The sequence below is a fragment of the Hydra viridissima genome, unplaced genomic scaffold (genome assembly GCF_058129835.1).
Source record: "Hydra viridissima isolate aposymbiotic clone 2 unplaced genomic scaffold, HvirCarnegie_v1 scaffold_4, whole genome shotgun sequence".
Lineage (NCBI taxonomy): Eukaryota > Metazoa > Cnidaria > Hydrozoa > Anthoathecata > Hydridae > Hydra > Hydra viridissima.
In genome coordinates, this window is record NW_028324303.1 from 5,219,440 (window position 1) to 5,234,517 (window position 15,078).

General features: G+C 29.6%; 1 protein-coding gene and 1 long non-coding RNA gene across 3 annotated transcripts; one reads left to right on the forward strand and one right to left on the reverse strand.

The window, feature by feature from the left end:
* Nucleotides 1-2,125: 2,125 nt before the first annotated feature.
* Nucleotides 2,126-4,762, forward strand: LOC149889509 (uncharacterized). 2 transcript variants are annotated; one of them, XM_090086263.1, is made up of 4 exons: nt 2,126-2,395; nt 2,783-3,955; nt 4,466-4,567; nt 4,667-4,762. In XM_090086263.1, the coding sequence occupies exon 2, from the start codon at nt 3,201-3,203 to the stop codon at nt 3,591-3,593; it is 393 nt and encodes a 130-aa protein (XP_089942389.1). In that variant the 5' UTR covers nt 2,126-2,395; nt 2,783-3,200; the 3' UTR covers nt 3,594-3,955; nt 4,466-4,567; nt 4,667-4,762. The 2 variants fall into 2 exon arrangements, with proteins under 2 accessions (XP_089942389.1, XP_089942390.1); XM_090086264.1 differs by lacking the exon at nt 2,126-2,395 and adding an exon at nt 2,562-2,666.
* A 7,194-nt stretch (nt 4,763-11,956) lies between these two features.
* Nucleotides 11,957-12,628, reverse strand: LOC149889510 (uncharacterized). Its single transcript, XR_016451979.1, has 2 exons — nt 12,344-12,628; nt 11,957-12,207 (listed from the first exon to the last, which is right to left on the reverse strand). It is a non-coding gene; the product is annotated as an uncharacterized LOC149889510 (long non-coding RNA).
* Nucleotides 12,629-15,078: the final 2,450 nt, after the last annotated feature.

A 15,078-nucleotide genomic window follows, 5' to 3' on the forward strand; every position in this document is an offset into this window, starting at 1 on the left:
TATGTTGAGAGATGGTATTATTTAGCTTTATCAGGTTTCTTCTGAAACGATGAGTTAGAATAAATAGGAAACGACAAAATCAATTCTAAGAAAAAGAAGATCAATTGAAACTTTTGTAGATGAGTGACCTTGTGATTCCGATACATTTATAGTGTTATTATATTCAAGTATCCATGAATATAATGGATAGAAGCAGCCTCCGTTAATCAGGATGTAGATAACATGACATTCTGAATTGAAGCCAGGTTCCGTTATCTGGAATGCATATTCCATGGATAATTTGAGCTGTGCTGCACTAAAGATGTATCTAAAGAGATAAATACTTTTTATTCATAGTGCCACTGCTGAGTCTTGCTAAAGGTATATTAACAAAACATGACACTGTCACTCAAAAGATTCCGCAGATCCACTTTGCTTTACAGTTATCACTTTTTAAAGTATATTATGCTATTTACTTTTTTTACATCTAGCTCATTGAAAATTGCCACCCCTCTGTCAGATAGACTTTCACTTTTCCCCTATTTGTCAGGTATAATCCCAAAACAAAGTATCCAAACACAATTAAAGTTAACTAACTTTATGAAACGTATTGTATTAAAACATATACTAACCTGTATTAGGAGTCTGACATTCGTTAACTCCTGAGTTCAGCAAGAATTGCTGAGTGTAAAATGGAAGTTTGACTTTTTTTAATGCCCAAAAAAATTGTTTGAATTTCATCAGGAAACTTCCTCCATACTTTGTCTGATTCAGCTGTAACTAGCATGATACACATTTAATTTTGATGAACTCTTGAATGTTATGAAGTCTGCAATACAGACTTAATAGCTATTTTATCATATTTATAATTATGTTGAAATTCGCAAAACAGCAAAGTATATCAAGTTTAAAAAAATAAGATTAAATATCTAAAGTAAAGTTAATATATTAAAAACTATTATAACAATATTATATTATAACAATAGCTTAGCATATGATTATCATAATATAATTCCTACAAAAATTAATGTTTAATGTTTAATGTCGTCGTTTCGTCATTAGTTACTAGGCTTTGAAAGAGCGCGTTCTTTAAATGCACGCGGCTATTGGAGAAAGATCCATGAAGCGAGTTTAAACTTTCGGCGCTACTGCACTTTCGAACCCCCCTTTTTTTATTGCAGATTATGATAGAAAATTTCATGCTGATTCAGAAAAATATAAAAACATAAAGTTGAAAATCAACGGAAAGTGCTCTAATTCGAAGTCAAAGTTGTAAAAAATCTCACTAAAGATCCCTAATATTCGCCATTTTTTAAAAATCTTTTTTAAAACGCTTTCAGTTTTAACGAAAATTAATTACCGTTACATTGCGCAATAAGCAGACCTGGTTTCAATTAGCCTTAACATTATTATTTTAAAGTATTTTAGCGAAAGTGTTATAACGAAATGAAATTAATGGAAGATTTCAAATATAGGTTAAACGTAGAATGTGAGAATGTAGACAAATTGATGAATAATTATTATTATACTGCCCTATCCCTATCCCTATCCCTATCCCTATCCCTATCCCTATCCCTATCCCTATCCCTATCCCTATCCCTATCCCTATCCCTATCCCTATCCCTATCCCTATCCCTATCCCTATCCCTATCCCTATCCCTATCCCTATCCCTATCCCTATCCCTATCCCTATCCCTATCCCTATCCCTATCCCTATCCCTATCCCTATCCCTATCCCTATCCCTATCCCTATCCCTATCCCTATCCCTATCCCTATCCCTATCCCTATCCCTATCCCTATCCCTATCCCTATCCCTATCCCTATCCCTATCCCTATCCCTATCCCTATCCCTATCCCTATCCCTATCCCTATCCCTAACCCTATCCCTATCCCTATCCCTAACCCTAACCCTAATCCTAATCCTAACCGCCTATCCCAACCAGCTTTATTGTGAAATATAAATCGTAGTATTAATAAAAAAATTGCGCATGCGTGTACAATATTGCGCTCTGAGTAGCTTATGGCTAGGTAAGAGCGCATACCAAGACACTTCAGAAAAACATACTTTAACGACTTTTGTAACGTAAAAACCATGCTATTAATGTGTTGCTTCTATAAGCTAAAAGATCATTAACTTATTATTCTCAAAATGGCGAATATAAGGGTTTTTAGTGGGATTTTTTACAACTTTAACTTCGAATTAGAGCACTTTCCGTTGATTTTCAGGTCCATGTTTTTATATTTTTCTGAATCAGCATAAAATTTTCTATCATAATCTGCAATAAAAAAGGGGGGTGCGAAAGTGCAGTAGCGCCAAACTTTCTTCCTTTTGGAATTTAATTATTAGTTTAGATATATTACATAAAGAATCATATGAAGATAAATAATAATCGCTAAGATCATCTTATAATTGAAGTAAGTATATAAAATAGTTATATTTACATTTTTATTAGATAAAGTAGAAAGGATTTAAATTTTAATTAAATAAAGTAGAAAGGATTTAAATTTTTATTAGATAAAGTAGAAAGGATTTAAATTTTTATTAGATAAAGTAGAAAGGATTTTAATTTTTATTAGATAAAGTAGAAAGGATTTTAATTTTTTAAATCGTTTATATTTTTTTTGTTTTAGTTTTTCTTTTTGCAGTTTTGTTTTTATTATCTTATTTTTTAGAAGGAAAATAGGGGTTTGTATGTTATTTAAAGTTATACTAATGCTATTTCCATAAAATGGTTTCCATAAAATGGTTATTACTATATTGAAATTTCTGTAGTGCTATTAACTATTTTTGTTCTTTTTTAGAAAATTTTGAAAAGTTAATTAAACTTTTGTGCCAACACTGACATGGCATGTCACATGTTATTGTATGTAAAGGTTAAATTTTGTTATGAGGATTACAAGTCTTACGAAGAAAAAAGTATTGTTTGTAAATGTATATTTTGTATCTTTTTAAATTTTCTTGCATCATTTTTAAAATTTTTGTTTCCACACGTTTATTGTTTGCATATATGCTTTTTTTCATATGTATCTGTATGTGGTAATAAGTGCTTTATAGTTGTTTTATCAATGTGTTTTTATAATAATGTTTTTATAATAATGTAAAGTGTTTTTTTACTCTTTGTGTATGTGTTAATATGTGTTATATAATTGTTTTAAAAATGTGTTTTAAATATGTATATAAGGAATATATTTAACCTATTTTAGAGAAGGAGCAGAACAAATGGCTTTAGATCGTGCAGCTCAGTGTGATATGCACCTAATGGCATGGTTTAAGTTAAATACTGAAAATGAAAGAGCACATTGCTATTCGTATGTAGACATTCCTTATCACTTTATATTTGATGATAAACATTGTAAATGGAAGGTTAGACAAAGGGGTGGTAATAAGGTGATAGTAAGAATGTATAAAGTTAATCCAACTGGAGAATTGTTTTTTCTTAAACTGTTACTTTTGCAAGCAAAAGGAGCAACATCTTGGGAGGATGTGCGTACTGTTAATGGTATTGTCCTTGAAACGTTTCGTGAAGCATGTGTTTTAAAAGAATTGTTGCAAGATGACACTGAATGGCAGAATACTCCTTCTGAGGCAGTTTTAACACGTACGCCAAAGTAAATTAGACAGTTGTTTTCAATTATTTTGACCTTTTGTGAACCTGACAATCCTTTACATCTCTGGAATACATACAATTTTTTTATGATGGAAGATTTCATTCACCACTCAGTCCCACTTCTAATAGCTGAACAAGCTACTCTTCATCAAATTGAAAAGATTATTAATCAAATGTGTTATATAAAACCATATTTGTTTATAGTTGTATATATGTTTAAATTATGCTGTTTCCATGTTTTCAAAGTGGTGTGATTTGGCATTATGTTGAGCAAGATTGATAACCTTGCCAGCCAAGCGATGTACTTATAGCAGAGTTGTGACTTGGCAGCATTTAGTGCCAGGCGGAGTAACTGCTTTGGAGCTAGGTTGTGTTGTCTAGCCTTTTTTAATTATTCTCAAAACACATAATAATGTCTGTTAATGTTTAGCGTAATGTGTATTAGAGTATGCAACCTTGATCTTTAAGTCTAGGGTGTTTTCATGTCCTAAATTTGAAGTAATTGAATAAGTAATATTGAACATAAAAACAAATATACTTTTATGTATTTATATGTTTACTAAAAAGATAAATATAGTTAACTTTAAATTGGTTTTCTAGTTTTGCCTTTCATATTTTAATTTGCTTTGTTATCTTCACTGGATTTTAGGATCAAGGATGTAAATATTCTATTGTTATGTGTTATTGTTGTGATGTTTTGTTGGTATTCATTTTTAACAATAGACACCTTCATGTTGGTGACTATTGTAAAAAATGAATAATAGGTAGTTTCATTATTGGAACTTACTGCTTTTATTTATTTACTGAAAGCCAAGACAACATTATGCTAAAAATGCAATTTATATCTTAATTTGATTTTTTTTTTTTTTTTTTATAGTATTGTTAATCCTTCCTTTTGTACTTCGAAACAGATTTTATTGTTACATTTTCGATAAATGTTTATATTAACTGCCATGTCAAAATGGGTTACTATAAATAGGTAAATCGATTTTCAGTTTTTATGCGGTGTTTTATTTTTGTTTTTTTTTTGTTGTTGTTGTAATTATAGTATCATAATTCCATTTTTTTTTTTCTTTAGGATTTACGATTGACGCATTTATACGATTTATAAAAAGAAACCTGATTACCTTTTATTGTAAATTTTGGTCAGTTAAAATGATATAAATGTATGCAATTAGTGCAATTTTTTTTAAATTTTCTCTATTTTAAGCCTAATAATTTGCTGTAAGTAATTTAGGGAATCTTTTTAAATGGGTGGTGAATATTGTAGTTTAGCGCATTTTTCAAATATCGAGCTGCATAAATTTTATAAGGTTTTTAACTAATTAATTAGCTTAGTTTGGATTTGCAACACTTTTGAGGAAAGAAAAAATTCTTATATATGTTTAAATCTTATAAATATTAAAAAGAAAAAACTCTTATACACGTAAATCATTGTTTTACATTTCATTATTCTGGTAAAAGGTCTTCATCAAAAACTTGACTACTTTTAATAAAAATAACTATTCTCCTAACCACCATTAAGGGAAAAACGGGGAAGGGAGGTCCTTTATTAGTGTCAAAATATTTAAGAGAATTAAATTTCGAGTAACAAAAGGAATTTTTAGCAAATGGTAGAAAGTTACCGTTTACTAAAAGCTATTGAAACAAAGAGGACATATATAAAAATGGTCAGATTAGTGCCATAAATAGTAATGGTCAGTTATTTTTAATAAATTTATTTGGCTATGTGCATTTAACGTTTTAAAGACATTTTCCTGTTTTAAAGAAAAATGTATCAAGGGGATACCAAAAAATTAATAAATCATGTATAATTTACGTTTGCCTAATATTAATCTTATTAAAATTCATGTTATAAAAAATATAACAAGAATATAGCCTTACTTTTTCGTCAATTTAAAGCATGATAAAGTGTTATTATTTTGTGTTAGTAACCAAAAACATATTGTGTTGAACTTAGTAATGTCGAGGAAAATGGTTCTGCCTTACACTGATGTGACTTACGTCAGTTGTAAATTACTTAAATAATGTTGAATAATTGGTAAATTATTTTACATCCGCATACTTTTTATTTTAATTTTACAGATGGTTTAATTTTGTCAATTTGAAGGCGTTTTTCTAAAAGGGTATAGTTAAGGTTTCGCAACTTTAAATTGTGGAAAACTGCCACTATTAATATGGTCCGTCTGTTAAGTAACAGACCGACCATAACCCGTATTACGGGCTGCTTTTTGCTAGTTTACATAAATACTCGTATTTGACTTGAATTTAAACAAAATATTAAAAGAAAAATGAAATTTAAAAATTTTGAACATTTATCTTCATTTTTTCAAACAAAATATGAAAAAATAATTTCAACGTGCTACAAAATTAATTCCGTTATTATCATAAATAATACCAAATATGATTGAATTAAACAATGTGAAGTAAAATTGTAAAACCCATCAGAAGCAAATGGTCTGCTGTCTGCTTTGACACACACGAATTCCGAATATCTCCTTGCAATCTTTTACAGGAAAACTGTAGCATAAACCCTTAATCAGTCTGTTTTCAGGTCCTATTTCGGCTCTGTAATCTTTCATTAACTTGTATTTTCTTATACTTGATTGGATTAAGATGCCATCTTGGTTTAAAAGAATAAAAACAGTCAGGTATATAACAAAGTGATTACAAAACATTATTTATAGGAGAGCTCGAATAAAAATCTTATGCACGCTAACTCGTTTTTTTTACAATCAAAAGTGTTCTTGAACTTACTTATACCGAATACAAATAAATAACTTTTCACTGATACCGCTGCGCTTCAGTAAATAAAGCTTACAAAATACGTCACGTTAATTCTATTTTGCAATAAAATGACAGTTTGAATTTGCATATGATAATAGCAAAATTAAAAATATGAATAGTAGTTCTGATCACTTTTTTTAAATTTCGACGCTTAATTCTGCCAAAAATATAAATTTCGATTGTAATTTTGTTAAACAAAAACTTGCATGCAATTGCAAACGAAAAACTGCATGTAAACACATGAACTCACAACTCTAACCTGAAAAAATTTGCGGCGTTTTTCAGGGTTTCGACAATCTTTTGTGCATGATAGGTAGCAATATCTATTTTCAAAATTAATTTCCCGCACATCTTCTTCACTTTAGCTAATGCATAAAATGCTGAATGAAGGTCTACAGCACGTTGATTTATCAAATCCAGTATGAAAGATGATGTCTCTTGAACGTACACAAGATCCTTTGAAACTTCTCCATCTTCACTGTCAGGGAAATTTTTCTGTAAAAATATTTAAACAATGTCATAACTTATTCAGACACTAAAAAACAGCCTTCACATTCATCAACTTGTTGAAGCATCTCCAGACGGAAAACTTTGGGGTTAAAGTTTTAACACAAAAAAAATAAATGTATATTACATAAAAAAGAAAGACAATAATTTCTAAATTATATGTTAGTCAATTTAGTATTGGCTGCACTTTATTTTACAAAAAAATTACATAACTTATAATGGTTACACATTATATAGCTATAATATTTGTATATGTAGCCATCACAGTATTATGTGCAGGAACTTCTTAAACAAAATTTTACGTATTTTAATACGTATGTATTCGTATTTTTTTTTCGTATTAATTACGGTACTTTTGGCCGCTGGTAGGGTGTAATAAATACGTATCTTTTTTTCGTATTATCACGTATCTTTTTAACGTAATAATACGTATTTTTTGCTTTCTTTTTTTCGTATTAAATACGTAACTTCGTTAGCGAATTTTATTTGTCTTTTTTTTACAGTACCTTTTTATGTTAAATATGTATATTTAGAACGTCTTTACAGACAAATATTAATCGTATTTATTTATAATATAATAGGTAACTTTTGGACGTAAGAAGGATATTTACAACTTGTAAGCCTTAACAACAAAAAACAAGACGTTCTGTATTTTTAGATTTTAGTTCAACATTAATTCAATAATTAGTTATTAAACTATTTTGCCATTTCGGGTGCTGTTTCATCGGCTGATTTAAGTAGAGAACTTTGATTCCTTTGATTTAGTCTTTTTATTTGCTCCGAAATAGCAACGTTTATTTCGACAATCGATACGCCTTTATGAACTTTTGAAATAACATCTAAATTTAACAGATCGAAAAATAAATACACTTATCATAATCAAAGTAACGCTAACTACTATTAGAAACTGGGAACCCTGAATTAAAATAGCCTTAGATCCCAAAAAGTTCTTAATCCCCCACTGGTATGTGTGTGCGCTGATCTAACAATATATGCTTACATCATACATTGGAACGCAAAAAAAACTGCGTTTTGCGTTTGCATTCCAAAATAAAAACTCACACGCAAACTCAAACGCATTTGACGCAATTTATTGCGTTTAATTACGTAAAAGTAAGCGCAATTTACGCAAATAACTGCTTTTACGCACGCATTTAATACGCAACTTACGCATATAAAAATGCGTTTACAAACGGTACTCAAACGCAACTTACGCGAATAAATGGGTATGCAAACTTGACACAAACGCGACTTACCTAATCTATTTTTAAAAATGTGTCTTTTTAAGAAAACGCGAATGGTTAAGTAATTACTTTTTACTTTTTAATTCAAAAATATAATATAACTTTTTATTTAAACCGTTGTGTTATTGTTGAAACTATTGTATTATATATTCATTTTATTTTTGTGCTTTTCAAGTTCAAAAAATTTATATATGATAAGTTTACATTTCACTATCTGAGTCATCGTTGTCCGAAAAATTATTTAAACTTTCAAGAAGTTTTAAGCTTACTTTTAACAATAAGCGACTGATAATCAGATCAGCTTTCATGTTGCCTCGTCTCTTTTCACATACAAAACCAGAAGTACTAAAATATCTCTCTATAAAAGCTGCTGATGATGGAATATTTAGTAAGGTGACAAATGGCTTTCGTAACATTGGCATTTTAGAATTTTTGAACCAAAAATCATAAGAAGGAAACACAGATACAGCAAGTCCCTTTCTTCAATTTGCTTAAACAAGTAAAGTTTTCCTTTTTCGATTTCAAGTAAATAGAGTTGTAAGTTTGGCTCCCGAGCTTCTGGGCAATAATTATCATCTAGCATAAATCCGCTGAGCGAATCAGTTTACTGATCATTTGAACTCAATCGTTCTTTCGCTTGTGTAAGCTCACACCCTGGTTGCGATTCTAAAGCACTTTGATAAATGTTACGTGGCGTAAAGAATTTCAGAACTTCGTGTAGCTTTTCTACTGCTCCTAAATATTTTTAGGTTGCGATACAAACTTTAATATGATAAATTAATATATAAAAGTAGTTAAATTTTTAAATTAGGTTTTTAAGCACTAGTTTTTAAAATAATTTTTAAAACTTTTTCTTTGTCTTAATTAAATAATAAAACCTAATAACTAAATACCTTTAACAATAAATTGACAATCAGGTCTAATGAACCACAATTTAAGCTTTCAGATATTCAACAGTGATACTACTTGATAAATTCCTGAGTTAAGTTCGTACTCAAACTTTAATTTAAAAGAAGAAATTAACAAGTAAGCAAATTCTTTTCCATTTCCTTGCAATTCCATTCTACTCCATTTTGAAATCATAATAGTCAATGCAGGCAAAACATCAGCAATCGATGAAAGATATTTTTGTGCAATTAAGTTGAACTGGTATTGATTTTCCGGATCGAGTGCATTTCTTTTATAAGCACTTTGAAAACTCTGTAACATTAGGAAAGCAGCTGACCAACGAATTCCATCACAGCTTGTTTGTAATTAAGCTTTATTTTTTATGTGGTATTGAACGCTATTTATAATTGATTAATGCTTCTTGCTTACTTTGAAAGCGTCGCAAGTAAACGACACATATTTTTGTTTCTTTATAGTGGTTCGTACAGCGATGTTTGTTATATGAGCTGCGCAAGAAAACCGCGGTAGTTTCGATGTTCCCAATTCAATTTTAAGATCTTTAATTAGTTCAGCATTATGAAGATTGTTTTCGCTATCTTCGTTAAAGTCATAAGTGATGTTTACTTCCTCAGCTGTTTTGGCTAACTTAATAACATTTGTAAAAGTAAGCTTCCTTGATTAAGTTAATAGCACTTCAAGAAGTTCATCAGAGGTTTGAATTTCAATATTTAAGACTTCATTTTAACATATTTTTAGCTGCTAATTATCTGCTTTTTCAATATAAAGGGGAACCTCTTTGTTCAGCAATAGATCATTTTCAAATGCACTATCGCCTTCTTTCGTCTCTTCAGCTCTATCTTCTTGAGACTTTTTAAATAATTGCTTAAACAGTCTGACAAATGAGCTCCCTTCATCACATGTAATAGCTATTAAATAAATATAACTTAAGTAATCAATAAACTCATTGTATTAACAGTAATTAAAGCTTTAAAATTTTAAAAAAATTACCATTTATTTTAAATTTACAATAAACTTCTTTTTGGGAAAAATGTTTCTTTGACCAAAATCTTGCATTTTCTTTATCAAATTACACGAGTCTTCAGATAATTTTGCCACAAGACTATAACCCTTGTTTCAGGGATATTGTCTTTTGGCAAATTTTTGGTAAAGAAACATTTTTCCCAAAAAGAAGTTTATTGTAAATTTAACTGAACAGGTAATTAAATTACTTTTTCTTAGATTTAAATTGTTATTAAGAACAATGTAGCGTATGATTTTTATATAATTTAGGAGTATACTTTATATCTTCATTTCACCACATCTGATAATCAAATAAATAAATAAATAATCTCGGGTCTTGCTGAATAGGAGGAATAGAAATATTGGAAACTGAAGTATTATTCGAAGACTCTCCCGATAATGATGTCAACGCAGCACTTGTTGTCTTCAAAGCAGATTTCGTCGTTTTTTTAGGATTTACAAATCTTATTCTTTTTGAAATTGCTTCTCCAGATTTAGATGCAGACGATCTTTGAGATAAATAAGGTTGCAGTTGCAACTGTTGTAATTGCAATATATCTTCTTCATGTCGCTTTTTTGAACTAGACTTTATGATATCCTCATGATAGATTTTGCTCTTGCGAGATTGATGTGTCATATTAAATTAGATATTTATGAAACGATTAAGTAAAACTTGATTTTGTTTCCTAAACTAATTTTTTTTATACTTTTATGTATAAGCTGCATACCTTAAGGAAATGCCTATAGGAACTTTCTTATGCTATAAGGAAATGCCATAAGACATATCCCTTAAAACAAATTATTACGTGTTTAACATGTTTTTAGGTCATTTTATAACGAATTTAAAAAGTAATTATTAATTAAATTTGTTAAAAATGATATTTAGTTTCTCATTATAATGACTCCTTTTAAAATGAGTGTATTATGTTTTTAAATTGAGTGAATATAGCCAGATTTTTATAACAATTGAAATTAAAATTTTTATACTTGAAATATTGTGGAATAAATTACCCACAAAAAAAATATTTCCTTATTACAATCACACAAATAATACAACTAATTTTCTGTAACTTTTAGTGGAACAAAATGTTCCTAAAGTCAAGTCCCTTGTGCATTTGTGAGAACAAGGCAAATTAATAATGTTGACTTTAAGAACATCTTGCCCCACCCTATTCTAAACTTGAAAAAATAAGAAAGCAAAAGAACAGAATAAAAACAATTGTTAAAAAAAAAAAATGAAATGAAAAAATTAAACTGTAAGGTGCAACGAACGAAGGGGGAGAAGACTGAGTCAAAGTAAGTAACTTTAGTAAAGGTAAAAGAACCTTAGAATGCAGTTGGACCTCAGAATGTCAGGTTTGAATTTAACCAACATAGAACTCAATTTTTTTAATTAAATTCTAAAAGTATTGAATAATCTGATTAAAGAATATAATGTTAAATCATTAACAAAAAAATATTACAAATAATCCTTACAAAATAATCTAAATTACGAAGACGTTGAAAATAGTCTATAAGCAATAAACTTATTTTTTTAAAATAATTTTAAATATTTCAATTCTTTCTAAAAATAAGTTTGCAGAACCTTATCAGAAATGTTGTCTTAAAACTCTAAAAACAGTGCTAAAAAGATGCGTGTGTAGAAAGTGTCCGATTTTCTAAAAATCGCTTTTTTAAATACCTAGCATTTTGAGGTGCTGCACCTAACGTTTTTAGGTACCAAATCAAAAACTATATAATAAACTAAAGCTATTACTTTTTACCTTTTTTTTTTATAAACTGGAGGGTTTCATCGTGATTGTAAATTCTAGTGGTATCTATATATCCCTGCCATACACCTGTTTCTAATTGATTTGCATCAATGAAAATATAACATTCTGTAAGTTCTTTAGCTAATTTGTTGAGGTGTTTACATGCCATTGCTTTTGTGCAGTTAAGGGCACAATTTATGGATACAGTTCCTTGTCTCTTTTTGGTTATGTACTTTTGATATTTTGCATCCCAACACTTCCAAAAAGACTTGCTAAGCTTCTTTGTTCGGAGTGCTCGTTGAACATTTGGTGATAGCTTAAAGATCTGACGTCAACGAAGGTTTCTACAGGCTTACTTTCTTACTTCCGAAACATTCAACATTATCCTTGTCAACTCCAACCTGTTCAAACCTTGTAGGCACCTAAATATATCATTGAAATAATAATACAAGAAAGCTAAATAGTATAAGTTTAGTTTTCTTAATGAACAATATTAAAAAACCAGGATTTTATTACAGTTTATAAATTTTCATTTCTCAATTAATGTGTAGATATTACCTATTCTTGTTTTTATTCTTATTAACGACTCTTCTTCATCTTTTGTAAAAATTGAACAATGTTCCTTCTCGTTTCCAGTTACAATGACACCATCAATTCGTTTATTAATTGTTCTAAGATCCTTAATTAGTGGAAATTTTCCTGAATTGATTGTGGCCCAACCACGTTTATTGTTGATTTGGCACCACTTAACTGCTTCCTCTAACTGCTTACTTTTCATCATTATGACATCTCTTAGAACATTGCATCTTGATTTGCTTGTTGGTTCTAAAGGACTTTCCCATTTCTTATTTATTTTTTACTGAAAGGAATATCAAAACACACTTTTGTACTTGCACTTTACTTTAGTAAACGCACTTTAGTTTAATTTATTCATTATTTCAAAAGCAAATACAAAAAAAACACACTAAAGTGTGTTGAATGAGGTTTTGTGACGAAACTATAAGCAGAATATTCATTTCATAATGTCGAGAAGAAACTGAATGCAAATAACTTTTTTTTTTATATGTTAATTAGCTTTCATTAACCTAGCGTTTTAAGGTCCCTCAACCTAGCATTGTGTAGTGGAATGCTAAAAGTATAAAAGATAAGTGAACAAAACATTTAAAAATATATTCAGCATTGAAAATAAGTAATATATGCAGAAATTCATGATAAACTAAGCAATATTGGCAACAATACTACCTATTATTAAACCTGGCATTCTGAGGTCCCTAACGAAAAAAGCATGTCCTAAATATTTATCTAAAGGCATATAAAAATTGTATTAAAAACTACTAAAATCTTTTGGCAATCTAGCAGGTGTATTATTTCAACTCTCAAAAGTAAAAACAAAGTATATGCTCAAATATTTGGGGCTTATCAAAATCTTTAAAAACACCTAACATTTTGAGATCCCTTTACCTGTACATATCGTACATATATATGCCATATATACACGATCTTTCTTACTGTAAATTTTATGATACGGAATAGGAAATGGAATATATATATATATATATATATATATATATATATATATATATATATATATATATATATATATATATATAGTATTGTAGAAATTATGTTAATACTTCCAGTAAGAGTGCTCAATACAGCGTAGAATAAGTAGAGCGAATATATTATTACTATAATACAAACTAAATAATTAGCTTGGTTTATATTACATTACTTAAAGTTTCACGCAATAGCGATCATCAGATGTATTAAATTCTTGTCTTCTTACAATATCTCCCACTACTAGACATCTGATGATCGCTATTGCGTGAAACTTTAAGTAATGTAATATAAACCAAGCTAATTATTTAGTTTGTATTATAGTAATTATATATATATATATATATATATATATATATATATATATATATATATATATATATATATATATATATATATATATATATATATATATATATATATATATAAGCATACGTTCCGTTTCAGTTCCGTTTGTAAACGCATTTATACGCGTAAGTTGCGTATTAAATACGTGCGTAAACGCAGTTATTTATGTAAACTACGTTTACGTAATTAAACGCAATAAATTGTTTAATTATGTTTACGTAATTAAACGCAATAAATCGAAACCAGTAATGGAAGTAGAAGCAGCAATTGAAATCAAAATTAAAATGGTGGACAAAATGGATTCAATAAACAAAAAAAATGCATCAGAAAATTCGAGTATGAAAAACAAATCATGGAACAGCAGTTAACGATTCAAAAAGAAGCAGAGCAAGCCTCATTGAGAAAACTTCAAAGCGAAGAAGATTGGTATTTAAAGAAGCTAAAAATGAAAGAAACATTGCGCAAATCTCTTGGAAACGAAAACAAAGCTACTCAACAATCCGTCAAGTCGACAACTCAAACATATCAAACATCAGCAAATTCAACTACTTACTAGAACTCGTCGAAGGAAAGCCCAGAGAGGACATACTTGGTTTACCACATTCGTTGGAGGGATACGATGAAGCTAAACGCATACTACAAGAAACTTACGGAAAAGATATTTAGGTTCACGAAGCATTGATTAAAGATTTGGAAGGATTGACGATTGATCAAAGAAGTTCACAACTTTTACAACAAGCTTGCGAGAACTGTACGAACATTGAAAACTATGCAGAAACTTCAAACGGCTCAATCATTCGTGTATTCATTGATGGATAAACTTGGAACAGTTTGTGAAATACTCACACAAAACGATGATGGATGGGAAGAATGGGGGCTGGAGCAACTTGTCGAAAAGTTGCAAAAGTACATTGAAAGGAATCCGTCGAACTCAGCTTTTAACCGAAGCGACGAACAAACAAAGGGCGATAAAAAGAACACAAAAGTGCAGTCAAGGTCCTATGAACATCGAAGCACTACATTCAAACAGTACAATGGCGGTCTTTATGACAAAGAAATTATGGCAACTAGTGGCAAGCATGGATGTATCTACTGTGGGTTACAAAATCACAAAAGCGAGGATTGTACAAAAGTGCTAACTGTTGCAAGACGCAGAGAGATTTTAATAAGCAAAAGATTATGTTACAACTGCGTTGGTTACGGACACTCGGCGGTAAATTGTAAATCAAGAGGATGCAGAAAGTGCAACAAAAAACATCACACGTCCATTTGTCAAGATGGGAACGCAACAATGGACGGTAAAATGGAAAATAAAAAAGAAACCATGGGAGCAATGCTTAATGCAAGTACTGCTATTCACCCAACACTGATTGCAAAAGTAAACGGTG